This window comes from Homarus americanus, unplaced genomic scaffold (assembly GCF_018991925.1).
Source record: "Homarus americanus isolate GMGI-L3 unplaced genomic scaffold, GMGI_Hamer_2.0 scaffold25467, whole genome shotgun sequence".
Taxonomy (NCBI): domain Eukaryota; kingdom Metazoa; phylum Arthropoda; class Malacostraca; order Decapoda; family Nephropidae; genus Homarus; species Homarus americanus.
Window position 1 is genome coordinate 1,947,406 of NW_024732867.1, and position 16,501 is coordinate 1,963,906.

At 43.9% G+C, this 16,501-nt stretch overlaps 1 protein-coding gene across 1 annotated transcript in view; it reads left to right on the forward strand.

Moving 5' to 3' along the window:
• The first annotated feature begins 924 nt into the window (after window positions 1–924).
• LOC121869138 overlaps window positions 925–16,501 on the forward strand; it is a 132,690-nt gene continuing 117,113 nt past the window's right edge. Inside the window, exons 1-3 of the mRNA XM_042370325.1 lie at window positions 925–936; window positions 2,544–2,752; window positions 3,036–3,373. Of these exons, the coding sequence (XP_042226259.1) occupies window positions 925–936; window positions 2,544–2,752; window positions 3,036–3,373 (559 nt within the window). The remainder of the gene's footprint in view (window positions 937–2,543; window positions 2,753–3,035; window positions 3,374–16,501) is intronic.

Sequence of the window (16,501 nt, forward strand, 5' to 3'; positions counted from 1 at the left end):
TGTTGCCTCATAGTCTATGTCTGCGATTGTTGTTGTTTTAGGAACTGGAGATCTTGTTCTCCTGAGACACAACAGAGCAGACCTGAGTAAAGAGAAGGATAGGAGACACCTCACTCAGGCCACGACGCAACTTCTGTCATAGAAACCCAAGATCCATCCCACCTAATGTGAACACCCGACGAGTGAAGCTGCCTTGGTCCTCATTCTGAGTTCTCTGTACCTATACTCTGTTCTTTCGTTCTTGTTCCTACTCTGTGTAGCCTCGAGAGACAGGTCACGGAGACATGTGGCCAGGGGTTAAAATCCATGGGCACTTACATCAATTCGGTCTTCGTTGGTTGTATTTGCAGTCCTGTGAATGAAGCGCTATCCACATTTTTGCTGCGAAGTCCTTTACTTCGTCGTGCCTCATGCAAACGAAATCTCCCTTCTTCCAAACTATGGGATGGTTGATGTAGTAGGATGTTCCATGCATGCATTGGGTTGGCATGCCTTCCACTGGCCAGCCGTACCTTAGAGCAATGGCATCTGTGAATTCTTGTTTGTTGAGGCTGAAGCTCTTTTCTCTTATCAGTAGAGTTGTTAGGTAGTTTTAGGTGCCTACGAATTGCGCCGCTACCTCGGTTATTTCTTCACGATCTTTAACATATGTTACCCTAGTTGTTCAAGTTTTTCGGTTTGGGTATGTTGCCGTTCTGTCGCAATAGAACATTGAATTTTGTGTAGTTCGTTGGCGTCTCCATCACTTGCGGCATTTTGAGCTACAATGTGCTCGGCGAGGGCTGCCGTGAGCTTGAGAGAGTTCTGATGTTCAGTAGCTGCAATCTCCTCCGAGTTAGTGATTCCCATCCCCCCTGATGGCGTTTCTGATGGCTTCTTCTAAAGGATGGTAGGTCTGATAATGCACACCAGGTAATTCCAGCGATGTTTGACTCCGTTGGTGAATGCTGCATACACCGCATGTGGCTCAGTCATAGCAATTTTCTACAGAGCTTTGATTTCCTTCGCCCACTCGTTTACCTTTCCAGTTACGTATTCGGTCTTCAAATCATCCCTGACGATTACCGCGCCTGGGTGACTTTCGCCTCCCTTTGTTATTTTGACCTCACTTCCATTGATGATCTCTAAGAGTTCAGTCGTAAGTATTCTGGCTTCACAATGAGGAAGGATTTGCTGGCATTTGGGAGGTGGTCTATCTGTGGACCACTATTACTACTACTAGTAATAATAATAACGATAATGCTAATGTTTCCATTACTGTTATAATCTGTACTACATTACTTTATCATAAAACAACTCTCTATGAACTCTTCCCAACAAAAACGTGGACATCCTTACATGGATAAGAATAATACCAGATAAAAAAGAAACCCCCGGACAGAAGTGAAGAATATTCTCATCTGCTCACACCTATGGATGGAGAAGGTGTCCGTCTGAGGGAACAATTAGTGGAGGACGGTCGGTCTCATTACCGTTTCTTTAGATCTTTTTCTTTATGAAGACAAAAGGCAATCAAACTTTTTCTTATTGGGTCAAACGCTTCATTGGTTCTGTGAGATTTGTTGGAGTTTCTTCTGTCAGTTGTTATGTAAGTGTTTTTTCTTTCTTTATTTTTTCTCCTCCGAGATCTATATTGTTATTTTGATGATACTGATACTGTATATGTATGATAGTACTACTGAAGTTCCTATTTGTCCAGCTTTTGTCAGTATGAATATTGTGAGGATGTATTACTTGTGGTATTACAGGTTCTTGTACTTGTGTATTACATATGTGTATTATGTGTGTGTGACTGTACGTAGAAGCACATGTATATAATCGTTGTATTTTACAGGTGTTATTGTAGTACTTTCGTTACTCTTGTATATGTATTTGTGTGTGTGTGTATTACCCACCAATGACAAGTACGGACTATTATTCATTACCTGAATACCTCGGTCAGCCTGCCTCATTATTTCCCTTATCCTTCATTGGCAACATATCCATTAGATGATGAGAAACTTTCCCCATTAAATGAAAGAGACATGTTAATGAACATTTCTGAAACTCCCATTTCCCTAATTGTCGAAGTACAATTCTAAGTTGGTCGCGTCGGAAGCATCTTCATCATGGGAGGTTTGGCTCGTTAATCCACATTAGCCAATTACTTTATACGCGCTCTGCCCCTCTAACACTATTGTTTCCTCCTCAGAAAGTAAAAGAGATGGACAAAGGGAAATACAGAAAGAGGGAAACTGTAAAGACAAAGAGAGAGATAAAGAGAGGAAAGACGTGAGAAAAAGAGAGACATAGAGGGAAGGATGATGTGAGACAAAGAGAGACAGAGAGAGGGAAGACGTGAGACAAAGAGAGAACGAGAGATAAAGAGAGAGATAGAGAGAGAAGACTTGTAACAAAGAGAGAAAGATAGAGGGATGAAGAGAGGAAGACGTGAGAAAAAGAGAGATACAGAGACAGAGATCTTCTACCCCATCACCGTGGTGTCTAGCCTTTGAGAATAGCCAGCAGGGGGCAGTGTCCCCTGGCCTCCTGATTGGCCACAGCATTATCTTTGGGTCTTCTGGGAGTATGGGGATGAGGATCGTCGTGAGAAGGGTCAAGGGGACCCAGATCCACTCAAGGATCCTTTGATCTCAGTGTTTCGGAGGAACCCTTCACCTCTGAGTATTCAAGCGAGGTTGCACGTACGAATTGAGAGGATTACTGAGGCGGAGGGCTTGTTATCATCTCGCGCCAGTTTGCTCCACCGAAGGTTACCCAGCAAGTGTCTCTTATAACTGCGTTAGTACCCGCATGGTCTTTGGTTTCCACCATCCAGTACACAGTGTGGTCTGAGTGCTGCCGTAACTTATTCATCTCTCTCTCTCTCTCTCTCTCTCTCTCTTTCAGGGGTGTGTGTGTGTGTGTGTGTGTGCTGGCACCTGTGTTGTTTAACATCTTTTTGCTGGCTGTAGCACAACTCTCACACAATGCCCTTGGGCGTGATGCAGGTGTGGGCATACGGTACCGTCTTGACGATAGTTTTTTAATATTAGACGTCTGGAAGCCTACACAAAGACCTTAACAACTCAGGTCATAGAACTACAGTATGCAGATGACTGTGCAATAATGACACATAACAGAGAATCTATGCACCGTGCACTGGAGGTGATCTCTGGAATCTACAGCTCGCTTGGTTTACAAATTAACACCCAGACTGAGATTTTTGTCCAGCCCATTGTTCCACCAAATATAAGTACCCAACTCTACATTAATGGAGATCCTATCAAAACAGTAAACCAGTTTAAGTACCTTGGTACCACTCTCACACTCACCTGCTCACTGGATATCGAAATTCAAACCAGAATCAATTTAGCCTCAGCTGCATTTGGACGTTTGAGAACAAGAGTCTTTCTCAACAATGACCTCAAATATGGAACGAAGACGACAGTTTATCTAGCGGTCTGTATATCTACTGTACATTATTATATGCCTCATAAACCTGGACGTCCTACAAACGCCATATTCAAATGCTGGAAAACTTCCACACTAGATGCCTTAAGCGTATCTTTGGAATATCCTGGGAAGATAGAGTGACTCATGAAGAACTATATCGTCGCTCAAACACGACCAGCATTGAAACCATGCTAGCCAAAAGACACTTGTGCTGGCGTGGACATGGTATCAGGATGCCAGACCACCGGCTTCCAAGACAAATATTATATGGTAAGCTCTCACATGGAAACAGCTCAGCGGGAGGACAGAAAAAGAGATATAAGGACCACTCTAAAATTCTACTCAAGTGCTGTAATATCCAACCAAATTCACCGGAGCAACTAGCCTCAGACCGTTCCTTATGGCGCTCAACATGCCATAGAGGAGCGGAAACACTTGAGACCTCACTGAACCAAAAGAGAGCTACTAAACGAGCCCAACGACATTTAGAGGGCTCAAGGCATAATTTCTCACAATGAACAACATCCCTGTCACCTATGCAACAAGATCTGCGCCTCCAGGATTGGACTCCATAGTCATCTACGGTGGCATCAGAGGAATAACACATAACTCATCAATCATCTCATCTGGAGCAACGTCGTTATAGACTTCGATGGACTGCCATAAGCAAGCAAGTGTGTGTGTGTGCGTATGTCATAAACATTGAAGGATGTTTAGCATTCAGCTGCTCTTCCCAGACTTCATTCTTTGGGGTGCGGTGGGTGAGTGGGTAAAGCGCTCGCCTCCTCTCTCAAGGGTCACTGGTTAGCACTAGGGGCATCCCCAGTCCAACAAACTGTGAATGGGAGCACCTAGCATATCAGTTGGGGAAGTACAAGCCATGGAATGCAGTGCCGAAAAAAGTCTTAGTATCCAGTGTGTTTTATTTGCACTGGTTGTCATGATTACGAGACTCGCTTTAATATATTTTTTTTCTTCACATATCTCCTGGTTACCTTCTTTCCTGTCCAAGAGCAGAGAGAAGCTTAGACGATATCGGTGAATCACAACTTTCTAAGTTCCTCATCAAAGTTGGATTCTCCGGGGCTCTGTCATTACCTCTATTCTCTTTCTTCTATATTTCGTCAACTTCTGTCAATAACAATAAATATAAAAGCTTCAAAATAACTAATGTTATTCCTTCGGTTATAATGCCTTCATCCAACACTGATTCCACGACAGTTACATAAAAGGGAAACTGTCAGTCTTTGCACATTAATATTTCTAAATCTCAATTCAACAACAAAATATCTGAATCAAATAACAGAACTGTCAGTAAATAATAAGTTCTTCAACCGCACTGATATGATTACTTCAGTCTTCTTCAGCGTTTCCAGGACAAAAAATGTCTCACAATCCCACTTGGAATCAACACAACTCTGTACTGTTCAGCTTTTAACAAAAGAAAATCTCTCTTTAATTTACATGTACTATTTTCTCCTTGTAAGTTTTCATTCATTAAAAAACTCTTTCTCGTCTTCTCCTGATGTGATTTAACCACATATGGGTGGTAGGGAATGGGAGTAATGATTCTTTGACAACGTTCATTCTATGGGAACACAATTTGACCTATGATTCGATTCTAACATTCATTCTCCCTTCCTCAATAATCCCTGTTGTTTGTCCTCCCTTCCTCAATAACCCTGGTTGTTTGTCCTCCCTTCCTCAATAATCCCTGTTGTTTGTCCTCCCTTCCTCAATAACCCTGGTTGTTTGTCCTCCCTTCCTCAATAACCCTAGTTGTTTGTCCTCCCTTCCTCAATAACCCCGGTTGTTTGTCCTCCTTCCTCAATAACCCTGGTTGTTTGTTCTCCTTCCTCAATAATCCTGGTTGTTTGTCTCCTTCCTCAATACGTTTTGTTCTCCTTCCTCAACCCTGGTTTTTGTCTCCTTCCTCAATAATCCTTTTTTTCTCCCTCTCAATAATCCCGGTTGTTTGTCCTCCCTTCCTCAACCCTGTTGTTGTCCTCCTTCCTCAATAATCCCGGTTGTTTGTCTCCCTTCCTCAATAATCCCGGTTGTTTGTTCTCCTTCCTCAATAATCCGGTTGTTTTTTCTCCTTCCTCAATAACCCTGGTTGTTTGTTCTCCTTCCTCAATAATCCTGGTTGTTTGTCCTCCTTCCTCAATAATCCTGTTTTTGTTCTCCTTCTCAATAATCCCTCCCTTCTCAAAATCCCTGTTTTTGTTCCCTTCTCAATAATCCCTGTTTGTTCTCCTTCCTCAATAATCCTGGTTGTTTGTCCTCCTTCTCAATAATCCTGTTTTTGTTCTCCTTCCTCAATAATCCCGGTTGTTTGTCCTCCCTTCCTCAATAATCCCGGTTGTTTGTCCTCCCTTCCTCAATAATCCTGGTTGTTTGTCCTCCTTCCTCAATAATCCCTGTTTTTGTTCTCCTTCCTCAATAATCCCTGTTTTTGTTCTCCTTCCTCAATAATCCTGCTGTTGTTCTCCCTTCTCAATAATCCCGGTTGTTTGTCTTCCCTTCCTCAATAATCCCTGTTGTTTGTCCTCCTTCCTCAATAACCCTGGTTGTTTGTCTTCCCTTCCTCAATAACCCTGGTTGTTTGTCCTCCCTTCCTCAATAATCCCGGTTGTTTGTCCTCCTTCCTCAATAACCTGGTTGTTTGTCCTCCCCTTCCTCAATAATCCCGGTTGTTTGTCCTCCCTTCCTCAATAATCCCGGTTGTTGTTCTCCTTCCTCAATAATCCCGGTTGTTTGTTCTCCTTCCTCAATAACCCTGGTTGTTGTTCTCCTTCCTCAATAATCCTGGTTGTTTGTCCTCCTTCCTCAATAATCCTGTTTTTTTCTCCTTCCTCATAATCCCTGTTTTTGTCCCTTCTCAATAACCTGTTTTGTTCTCCTTCCTCAATAATCCCGTTGTTTGTCTTCCTTCTCAATAACCCTAGTTGTTTGTCCTCCTTCCTCAATAACCCCGGTTGTTTGTCCTCCTTCCTCAATAACTGTTGTGCCTCCTTCCTCATAACCCCGGTTGTTTTCTCCCTTCCTCATAACCCCGTTGTTTGTCCTCCTTCCTCAATAATCCCGTTGTTCTTCCTTCCTCAATAACCCTAGTTGTTTGTCCTCCCTTCCTCAATAACCCCGGTTGTTTGTCCTCCTTCCTAACAACCCTAGTTGTTGTCTCCCTTCCTCATAACGGTTGTTTGTCCTCCCTTCCTCAATAACCCCGGTTGTTTGTCCTCCCTCTCTTTATTCCTATGGGGTCTTTTGGATGGGTGTTTTAAGCTCTTTTAGACACACCATTCTACAGTGTGCTGTATACAGTCGCTCTGTTTGTCTTCTCTGTGCTTTTAAAACACCTATACATGGTTTCTTCTCCAACACGTGTTTTAGGTCTCACGATCCTCTCTCTCTCTTCAAGGCACTTTCCTCATGCGTCTCTCCCCATGCGTCTCTCCTCAGGCCTTTCTCCTCTCCTCACGACTCTGTCTTCACGACAACTCCTGTTACGATCTTCTCCTCACGATCTTCTGTAACAACCCCATCATTACAACATTATCCTCATAACTCTCTGCTCACACCCTACAACCCCTCTGCTCAAACCTTCCTCTCACAACTCCCTGCTCACAACTTTCCCCTCACAACCGTTTGCTCACAATCCTTCACTCACAAACCTATCATAACAACCTTCCCATCACAACCCTTTACCCACAAACTTTCCTCCACATCCTTCCCCCTTACAACCCTGTGCTCAAACCTTCCTCTAACAACTCTCTGCTCAAAACTTTCCCCTTACAATCCTCTGCTCACAATCCACACCTCACAATCCTATCATAACAACGTTTCCTAACAACCCTCTGCTCACAACCTTCCCCCAACAACCCTTCACTCACCTCTAAGTGCTCGTTTGTAACTACTTAACTTTTCTGCGAAATGGTCATGCATAATGGACACCTAATTTTGCTTCTTTCTGCGGCTATATACTCGTATACAACGTACATAAATTCAAACGCCTCTCTCTCTCTTTCTCTCTCTCTCTCTCATCCAAACCCCATTTTTTTCCTTGTTCAAACTTATCTATTTATCACTGTGTGAAATGACAGCAATGAATACTTACAGTAACTTTAAATAATAGTAATTACCGATTCGTAAAAGCAATAAGCTAATTTTTCAATTTTTCATAGTTTATGCAAGGCGATCGTCCATCTTCTATTCATTTGTTTCTACGTCATTCACTTCAAAAGTTGTGTCGTGTCGTGTCACAGCATCAGCTCAGTCATCTGTCATGTTACGTATCACATTTGTTTTGTAACTCTCAAACTTTGTCCTCGCAGGAAAGATATATTTAAAAAACATGTTACTGTTGTTCGTAATGGCACGAAAATACAACGTTGATTGATAGTCACTCCATCTTGGCTACTGAGAACTTGCCCTCCTCCCTGGCACGTCCTCCACCATTAATCGCTCTCTTTCATGTCCTCCTATCGTTGACTCACGACTGCGTCATTGATGTTGCTCGTTCTTACTGCGTCGTACCATCACCCCCCAACCCTTCGCCCTTCTTTCGATCAAAGCATCCACGTAACGTTTGTCAGACACTTATCGTGGAGAGTTTCCTTTTCGCCATCCCCACAGACCTTCAAAGTCGCTCCCGCACACTGCCACACACCTGACGCTGTTACGAAGAATCCAGCAACAACGTCTTGACAACTTTGTGCTGCATGACACGTGTCCCAGTGCCTGGGTGTGCAGTGGCATTCCAGTCATGTGGAAATGATGAGTCGGTGTTTTATTTGAAATGAGTCAAGGGATTAAAGAATATATTATATTTTCTTACGAAGGCAGATGCATTCATTCCTCTCCATTTAGTGAGGAATGGAGGAACTTCAGGAGACAGGTAAGTGTGATAGTTCAAAAGAGGGAATAAACTCCACTGTGAAGCTCCAAGATTTCCCAGGAGGCGTACAGTCTCTCAAGGTATTACGAAATACACAAAGGATCGCCGACGCAGGTAACCATTCTTAATATTAATGTTAACTTTCTCATCTCTCTAGGAAGGTGTATTTAACGTATATAATTTAATACCTTATATTTTTACTTTCACATTCCTCCTCCTCGACTAATATATATATATTTTTTTCTGAATGTGATAGTAGATGTGCTTGTGTACTCAGCATCATCTCTTAAGAAATATTAATACCAATCAGTCGGTCTGATGATGCACTTACTAAAGTTTCGAACTGTATCAACCTTTTCCGTCTCTGAGAAAATCCAATTAAGCGATCCTTTAGTTGTGAGGCTGTGCTTGGGCCTGTGTGTGCTGAGACCAGCCAGGGAGGACTCGGTCAGGTACTTGCATCCTGTTTCTCATTTGATCAATTGGCTCAAGGAGATGAGTAGATATGGGGATGTAGTGAAGGGAGAGCTCTAGTCCTAAGTACCACTCGTAGATAACAAGACTTGAGAGATGGATGATGGTGTTGTCCCACATCTTCACGTAATTGAATCATAGAGGCAGCCACTACAACCTCGCTCCTCCTCGCCTGACGTTGGATTACCACGACCACGGTAATGTTGGTGGATTACCACAACACGGTAATGTTGGTGTTGGATTACCACGACCATTATTCTTGTTACCGCCGTCTCAATCTTTCTCCAAATCAGAAGACATTCTCTCTCTCTCTCTCTCTCTCTCTCTCTCTCTCTCTCTCTCTCTCCCCTCTCTCTCTCTCTCCTCTCTCTCTCTCCGCTTCACTTGGCGGTTCCTCCCCACCCTTAGAGTCATTTATTACCCCATCTGCTCGCCTTCATGCTCGCTCTTGGTTAAATCTTCAGCACACTCATTTGATTTCTTTTGATGTGTTCTTCCTTTGATCACACCCCTGCTGTTCGCCCAACCTAATTATAACAACTGACCTAATTATAAATGAAAGGAGAAACAAGAACAAACTCGAGCAATATTGTGTGCTTAGTGTTTTAATGGTGGTCTTTTTATGTATGCATATCTGTGAGCCTGTTAGAGTTAGGAGTGACTCTGACTTGTGTATTAATCAGTCTTCATCATCGTCAGAAACTTCTTTGGTGTGCGCCTTCCTTTTCAGTGTCGTGAAGGAATCATTACGTCTATAACCAGCTGTTTCGTTCATAACATAATTACTATTTTATTACATTTACAATCATCTTTTCGCTTATTTTTCGTAAACATTTTCTCGTTATGTTGACAGTTTATTTTCATAGTAAGGTCGTTCTTGCCTTGTTTAATTCTTCCTCCGGATGTCTTACTGACTAAAACTTTGAACAATCACCCGCACACTACTGACACAGGCCTGGGTTATTCCACCGTACACACGTCGCTGCCACACGTTCCAGGAACACGGCTATGAAAACTTGTTCTCCTGGAGAGATCTTCCCTACTGAACTTTTTACCCTGTCATTTACTATCCTGGCCACGACGTTTCAATGTCCTCTGACATTCTCGTGCCCCATTCTCGTGGATTTAATGTGATAACATCTTACATAAGACAGACGTAGTAAAGGAAAGTCATGAGCGGCCCCAAATACATAACCCCTTCAGAGCTGCTCTGTCCTCCCATGAAAAATGCTTTTTCGATGTCCGATTCAAATCAAATTCGGGTTGGGGATGTAGAGGCTTTCCTCCGATAGCAACATTTGCATTCCTGAAGTCCCATACTCTGACCCTATATTTGGCTTTTAAAAATTGTAGATCATTTTGGTTCTCTTCGCCTGAAGTACAACAGCGAAAATGACAACTTCAAACTTCCCTTAAAACATTTTCCATAAAGTCAATGATGAATATAATTTCCACGCTGTAGTATTAACGTGACGACAAGATACGTTAAACGTGATATGAGCTTATACATTTCTTTCTCGCATTATATAATTAACCCCCATAACGTGACCTATGGACCACATATACACTTATTTCATATTCCGGTAAGAAGCACAAGTAATGAGGCTTCTAAACGGGCGGACACTAGAAGAGATTCTTAATCTAGTATCCTCAGAAGTGGTAGAGTAAAAGAAAGAGAAAGACGAGCAGACATACAGGTGAAGATTCAACAGATGAAGAGTCAACAGGATTTATCGCGCTTAATAAAATATCGAAACGAAACTGACATATTTTACCACTGTGCTTTTATTTTCTGTCTTAGTGATAATCATATTTTCATGTATGGTGTCACTGGCTCTTTTTTAAACGTCGTTTAATATCATAAAACAAATTTTTGTATTCCTAAAATAGGTTGGGTTCAAATTTTGGTTACGTTAGGCTATAAAAGCTCTAGTATTGATGTGGAGTTATAATTTATGTTATGGCTTCCTACTGGGTGTGTGTGTGTGTGTGTGTGTGTGTCTCTATGTGTGTGTGTGTGTGTGTGTGTGTGTGTGTGTGTGTGTGTGTGTGTCTGTCTGTGTGTGTGTGTGTGTCTGTGTGTGTGTGTGTGTGTGTGTGTGTGTCTTTGTGTGTGTTTGTAATAATAATATAATAATAATAATTAACAGTTTATTGAAAGAAGCTTGGCAGCCTTAGAGGCTGAAAATATACAGTTACATATTTGGGGAATGGGTTACGAATTACAAATAATATACAAGTGACATAAGTGACACAAATAAGACATATATAGTAACTTAGATGAGGGATCAGCTCAAACTACAGTTCATTTCAACATAGTGACGGTGTAGGGAGCAGTGTTTACTGGGGAGTGAATACACTGATTTATTACATGTTATTGATAATTTTACAATGGTTGGGACTGGGCTGTTCTTATAGCGATCAGTTCGTACGTATGGGCTGGATCTGGTTGTGGTGTCGAACAGCAATTCTCGGACAGGGGATCTCAGGTGGTAGTAGGGGCCGGTGTCGGGGATGGGGTGTAGAAGCTTCTTACCAGAATTTGCAGATATGAGGCCGTGGTGATGGTCAGTGAAATCGAAAAGGGTCAGTGTGTTGGCCTTCTTGATATGTGGAGTAGGAAGGGGAGAGAATAATCTTGCATGCCCTCTTGCACTTTTTTCTGGAAGTGTTTACGTTGTGTGGCATTTTGGAGAAGACCAGGTGGGGGAGGGCATAGGTGAGCTTGGGAAGTATGAATGTTGTGTATATACACTGAGGCTCGTGTGCGGGAACTTTCCGAGTTTAGTCGGCGGAGGAGGTGGAGACGGAAACTGGAGGATTTGACAACCTTCACTGACGTGTGGTTTCCAGATTTAGTTTGTTGTCTATGGTGACGCCGAGGCTTCGTGGAATCTACAACCTGGGTGTGTTCGGACCTAGGAGTAATGGAAGGAGTGGGACAATGTCGGAGAGGTTGATGTGCACTAACCATGGTCTTGGTATGGTTGATGGTGACATGGTTGTTGGTGGCCCAGTTTGGAGACTGGTCAATAAATCCTGAAGGAGCGGTATAGTTGGGAGCAGAATTGTTGACGCTGATCCCAATGGTGGAGTCGTCGACAATATTTCCAGCGAGCAGGGTTTCTCTTGAGGGCATCATTGATGAGCATAAAGGGAAGCAAGTGGTCCCATCGCGCATTTGTAGGGGACGCCACAGGTGAGTGACTGAAAGGTGGAACCCAGCCCCTCAGAGCGTACAACGGCGTCGGTCACTGAGAATCTGTAAGCCATGGTATGAGACTTCTCCGAAGCCCGGGGTCCAATAGCTTTGTTTATGATTATATTGTGGTCGACTAGGTCGAACGCTTTAGTGTAAAATCAATGAAGGCGACAGCTACAGACGTTTCGTTTTTCTCGAGATGGCGGTATGTAATCGAAAGCTGACAAGACAGTGAGTGGTGGAGGAAGTTTCATGTTGCCAAATTGCTGAGGGTCTACGACTCCTGCAATATCAGCATAAGCCCAGTCAAACACAAAAGAAACTTTCTGGAGTTAGGCTGGGTATTGGGGTGATTGCAATGGTCATGCTTCAATTTGGGATTGTGGGCTGGTTGACTTGAGCACTGGTGATACACTAAGAGGTCTTCCAGTCAGCTGGGCATCTGTGACTGAGAGAAGCATTGATGATGGAGCAGAGGGTTTAGCTCCGAGGAGAACTCCTTGAATAGTTTCATTGGTAAGTCAATGGGGAATTGAAGTAGACGTTTTAATTTTTAGTTTGTCGAGGAGCGTTTTGCCGTCAGAATTTACCTCTACTAAGTCAGTGGGAAGGGGGGCTGTTGGAATACGCTTGAGGGAGAAGTGGTTGTGTCAAGCCGTGGGAGCGTCTGGCGCTATAGTAGCGAAATGGTTATTTGTTTGCTCAGCTGCGTCAACATTAGTGAGATGGCTAAGGAAGGGGAGGTGTGTCTTATTGTTTAGTCCGCCAGAGTTCTTTAAGCTTACCATACCATTGACTGATGTTGGTCTGCTTCCAGGTGTTGTAATTTGGTTGGGTAATTGGGACTTCTTTGCAGTGCGTATTTCGCGGATGACTCTGTTCTTGGCTGAAGGCCTGCTTAGCCGGATGTGGTCATTGAGATGAAAGGCTCTGTCTCTCTGTTGCATAAGTCTTTTGATCCGAGGTGTGATCCAGGAGCAGAATCCAGCTGGGTGAGATCTGGCGGACTTCTCAGGAAGAAGTGGTGAGTGAGCTTCGGTGGTGGTGTTGGTATAATTTATCCATTTTGGTTTCCCACGTCATCCACATGAGTACTTCAGTCCAGGATGATGAACTATCCACTGTCCAAAGAGGCGTACTGCAGAGTCAGTAATCCCGGCCTGTAGGTCTTGATGTGAGGTCTCTGCTTGAGTGGGAGTGGCGGCAAGGGACCCAGAGCACTGATAAGTGTGTACTACACCGATTAGGAGGCAGTGGTTGAGAGGTTGATTTCAGTCCGCTAAGTCCAGTTAAGATAAGGTCAGGGTGTTTGTGTGTAGGAAGAGTCACAGCTTGTGATAGTGGTCCTGGATATCAGTGGTGTCAATTTCATTTAAAATCCCCACATAATACTAACCTTTATGGGTACCCCTAACTCTGAGGTAGTCTGAGTGAGTGATGAGATGATTGATAAGAGTGTCTCTGGTGGGGTGATAAAGCGGATGGTATGCCACACAGATTATGGCCGGAGGCAGTGTTGCGTGGGTGTGCCCGCTGTGCGACCGCCTGCCCATAATGCTTCATCTGCTGGGACTTGAACATCCAGGCGTGACGGGCGTGGGTCATCTTCCGGCAGAGAGACGCGCCCTCAGCGTCTTTGTGGACGAAGGTGATGAAAAGTTGATATCCTCAATGTGACACGTTTCGTTTTAATTTGCCAAGTCTCACATATGGCAACCACAGCGCGGCGGATTGACCTGACTATGGTTGCCAGCTCGAACTTGTTGGCGAGTGACGTTGGATAGCAGTAAAGGCAGAATAACACCATATCCGTGGAACTTCAGTGTGGTGGTATGGTCTGTCAGAGTGAGTTTCTCGGTTTTCCCTAGTGGAGATTCACGGTTCCTATGGAAGCTTATATGCATGACGGCCTTGTCTACGGCTCATGGCGTGGAATATTTTCAGTGACTTGGTATGCGATAACACTCCCATCAGGATAACCGTTCCCGCTTAGATGATACAGGTGCGTCGAGGAGTAAGTGATTGAGGTGGCCATCGGTTGAAATCTGTTGTGGGCGGACGGAAGTGTTTGTCACTGGCGGCACTTTGAGGACATACTGACACTGGTAGACATCTGTTAATGTTTGTCAGTTGTAAGACCGTGGACTTTGTCTCGGTGCTTAGGATCGCCGACACAGTTTTTCACCGATATATGCCAGCACCGCAGTGAGTCCTTGTCACTGGCACTTCGTTGACCGATAAAGAAATTGCCCTGTCCTGACTTTTCGCTTGGGGTTGCACTATCGAGCACTGTATGGTAATCACTTATTGCACTGATGGCTAGAATGTTTTGCCGAGAAAGTTCCTTGGGTACTGGGCACTGCCGTAATCATTCGTTCACTAATCACTAGAATGTTTTGCTGAATCGATCCTGGTGTAGTAAGGCTGGTAGGGCATTGGGGTATAGCAGAGTGGGCAGAGGCCAAACAGATTCTGACTGGCTGCTAAAACCGAGGCGCCTTCAGGCACGTCTTATCTCACTGAGGGTTGACAAGTGTGCTGACAAGTGTTTGTGTGTGTGTTTGTGTGTGTGAGTGTGTGTGTCTGTGTGTGTCTGTGTGTGTGTATGTGTGTCTGTGTGTGTGTGTGTGTCTGTGTGTCTGTATGTGTGTCTGTGTCTGTGTCTGTGTGTGTGTGTGTGTCTGTCTGTCTGTGTGTGTGTGTGTGTGTGTGTGTGTGTGTGTGTGTGTGTGTGTGTGTTTCTGTCTGTCTGTCTCTGTCTGTCTGTGTGTGTGTGTGTGTGTGTGTGTGTCTGTGTGTGTGTGTGTGTGTGTGTGTGTGTGTCTGTCTGTGTGTGTGTGTGTGTCTGTGTGTGTGTGTGTGTGTGTGTGTGTGTGTGTGTGTGTGTGTGTGTGTGTGTGTGTCTGTCTGTCTGTCTGTCTGTGTGTGTGTGTGTGTGTGTGTGTGAAATATATAATAATAATTGACGGTTTATTGAAAAGTTCTGCAGCCCGAAGGCCTGAAAATATACATTGGACATAAATGACTTATTATACATTAATTGATTTAACAAAGCCTTCATTAGAAAGGTAAGGAACATACATTGAACATACAGATTAATGTAGGTGTTGAACAACAAACTCGTGGTAGTAGTAACTCCCTCCCAGATGGTGTTAGGAGGAACTCACGTGGTGTAAGCTAGTTCCTCAGATGGTGTTATGAGGGACCTCCTGTCAAATGGCAATAATTACCTCACAGATGGTGTTATGAGGGACCTCACGTGGCGTAGTAATTCCCTCGCAGATGGTGTGTTGAGGGCCTCACGTGGTGTAGTAATTCCCTCACAGATGGTGTTATGAGGACCTCACGTGGTGTAGTAATTACCTCACAGATGGTGTTATGCTGGGGGGCCTCACGTGGTGTAGTAACTCCCTCACAAATGGTGTTATAGAGGCATCACGTGGTGTAATAGTTCCCTCACAGATGGTGGTATAGGAGCCTGACGTGGTGTAGTAATTCCCTCTGGGCGGTGTGGTGAGGACTTGACGTGGTGTAGTAATTCCCTCACATATGATACCTTGAGGGACATGTGGTGTATTAATTCCCTCACAGATGGTGTTTTTATGAGTGAGTTTGGTCTTAGGCCTTCCTATCGTAGACGGATTAACATCAGTGGTTGTTATTCCCAGATTTTCATGGGCCGTTATCACTGGGTAGGTACCTGGGACCTCACCTGTGAAGGTTAACTTGGGTACGACTGTTGCTGTGAGTTGTTCTCACTGACTTACAGCACTGTTCACCACTGTTCACCTCTGTTTAACACTGGTTCCATTCTCCTAAATGAAATTGTAAATTTCTGAGAACTTGTTGATATTCCGGTGGGGAGGAGGGTTCAGGGAGGAGTTGGTATGGGCCAACTTGTTGACCTGGCTGCTCCGGAGAGGAGCCTCAGGTACTGTCTTGACCTCGGGGTCAAGAATGTGTGTGTGTGTGTGTGTGTGTGTGTGTGTGTGTGTGTGTCGCCCATCTGTGTGTTTGTATCTCTCTCTTCGGTGTGTGTCTCTCTATCTGTGGGTACTCTCTGTGTGTGTGTGTGTGTGTGTGTGTCTGTCTGTGTATGTGTGTGTGTCTGTGTGTGTGTGTGTGTCTGTGTGTGTGTGTGTGTGTGTGTGTGTGTCTGTGTGTGTGTGTGTGTGTCTGTCTGTGTGTGTGTGTGTATGTGTGTGTGTGTGTATGTCTGTTCGTGTGTGTGTGTGTGTTTGGTCTGTGTGTGTGTCTCTGGTGTGTGTGTGTGTGTGTGTGTGTGTGTCTGTGTGTTTGTCTGTCTGTGTGTGTGTGTGTGTGTGTGTGTGTGTCTGTGTGTGTGTGTGTGTGTGTGTGTCTGTCTTTAATAATAATAATAATAATAATAAACGGTTTATTAATAGAGTTGCAGCCAGTGGCTGAAAATATGCAGACTTACATTTGATTTAGACATAATGATATAATATGCATTGAATACATTTACAGGGCTG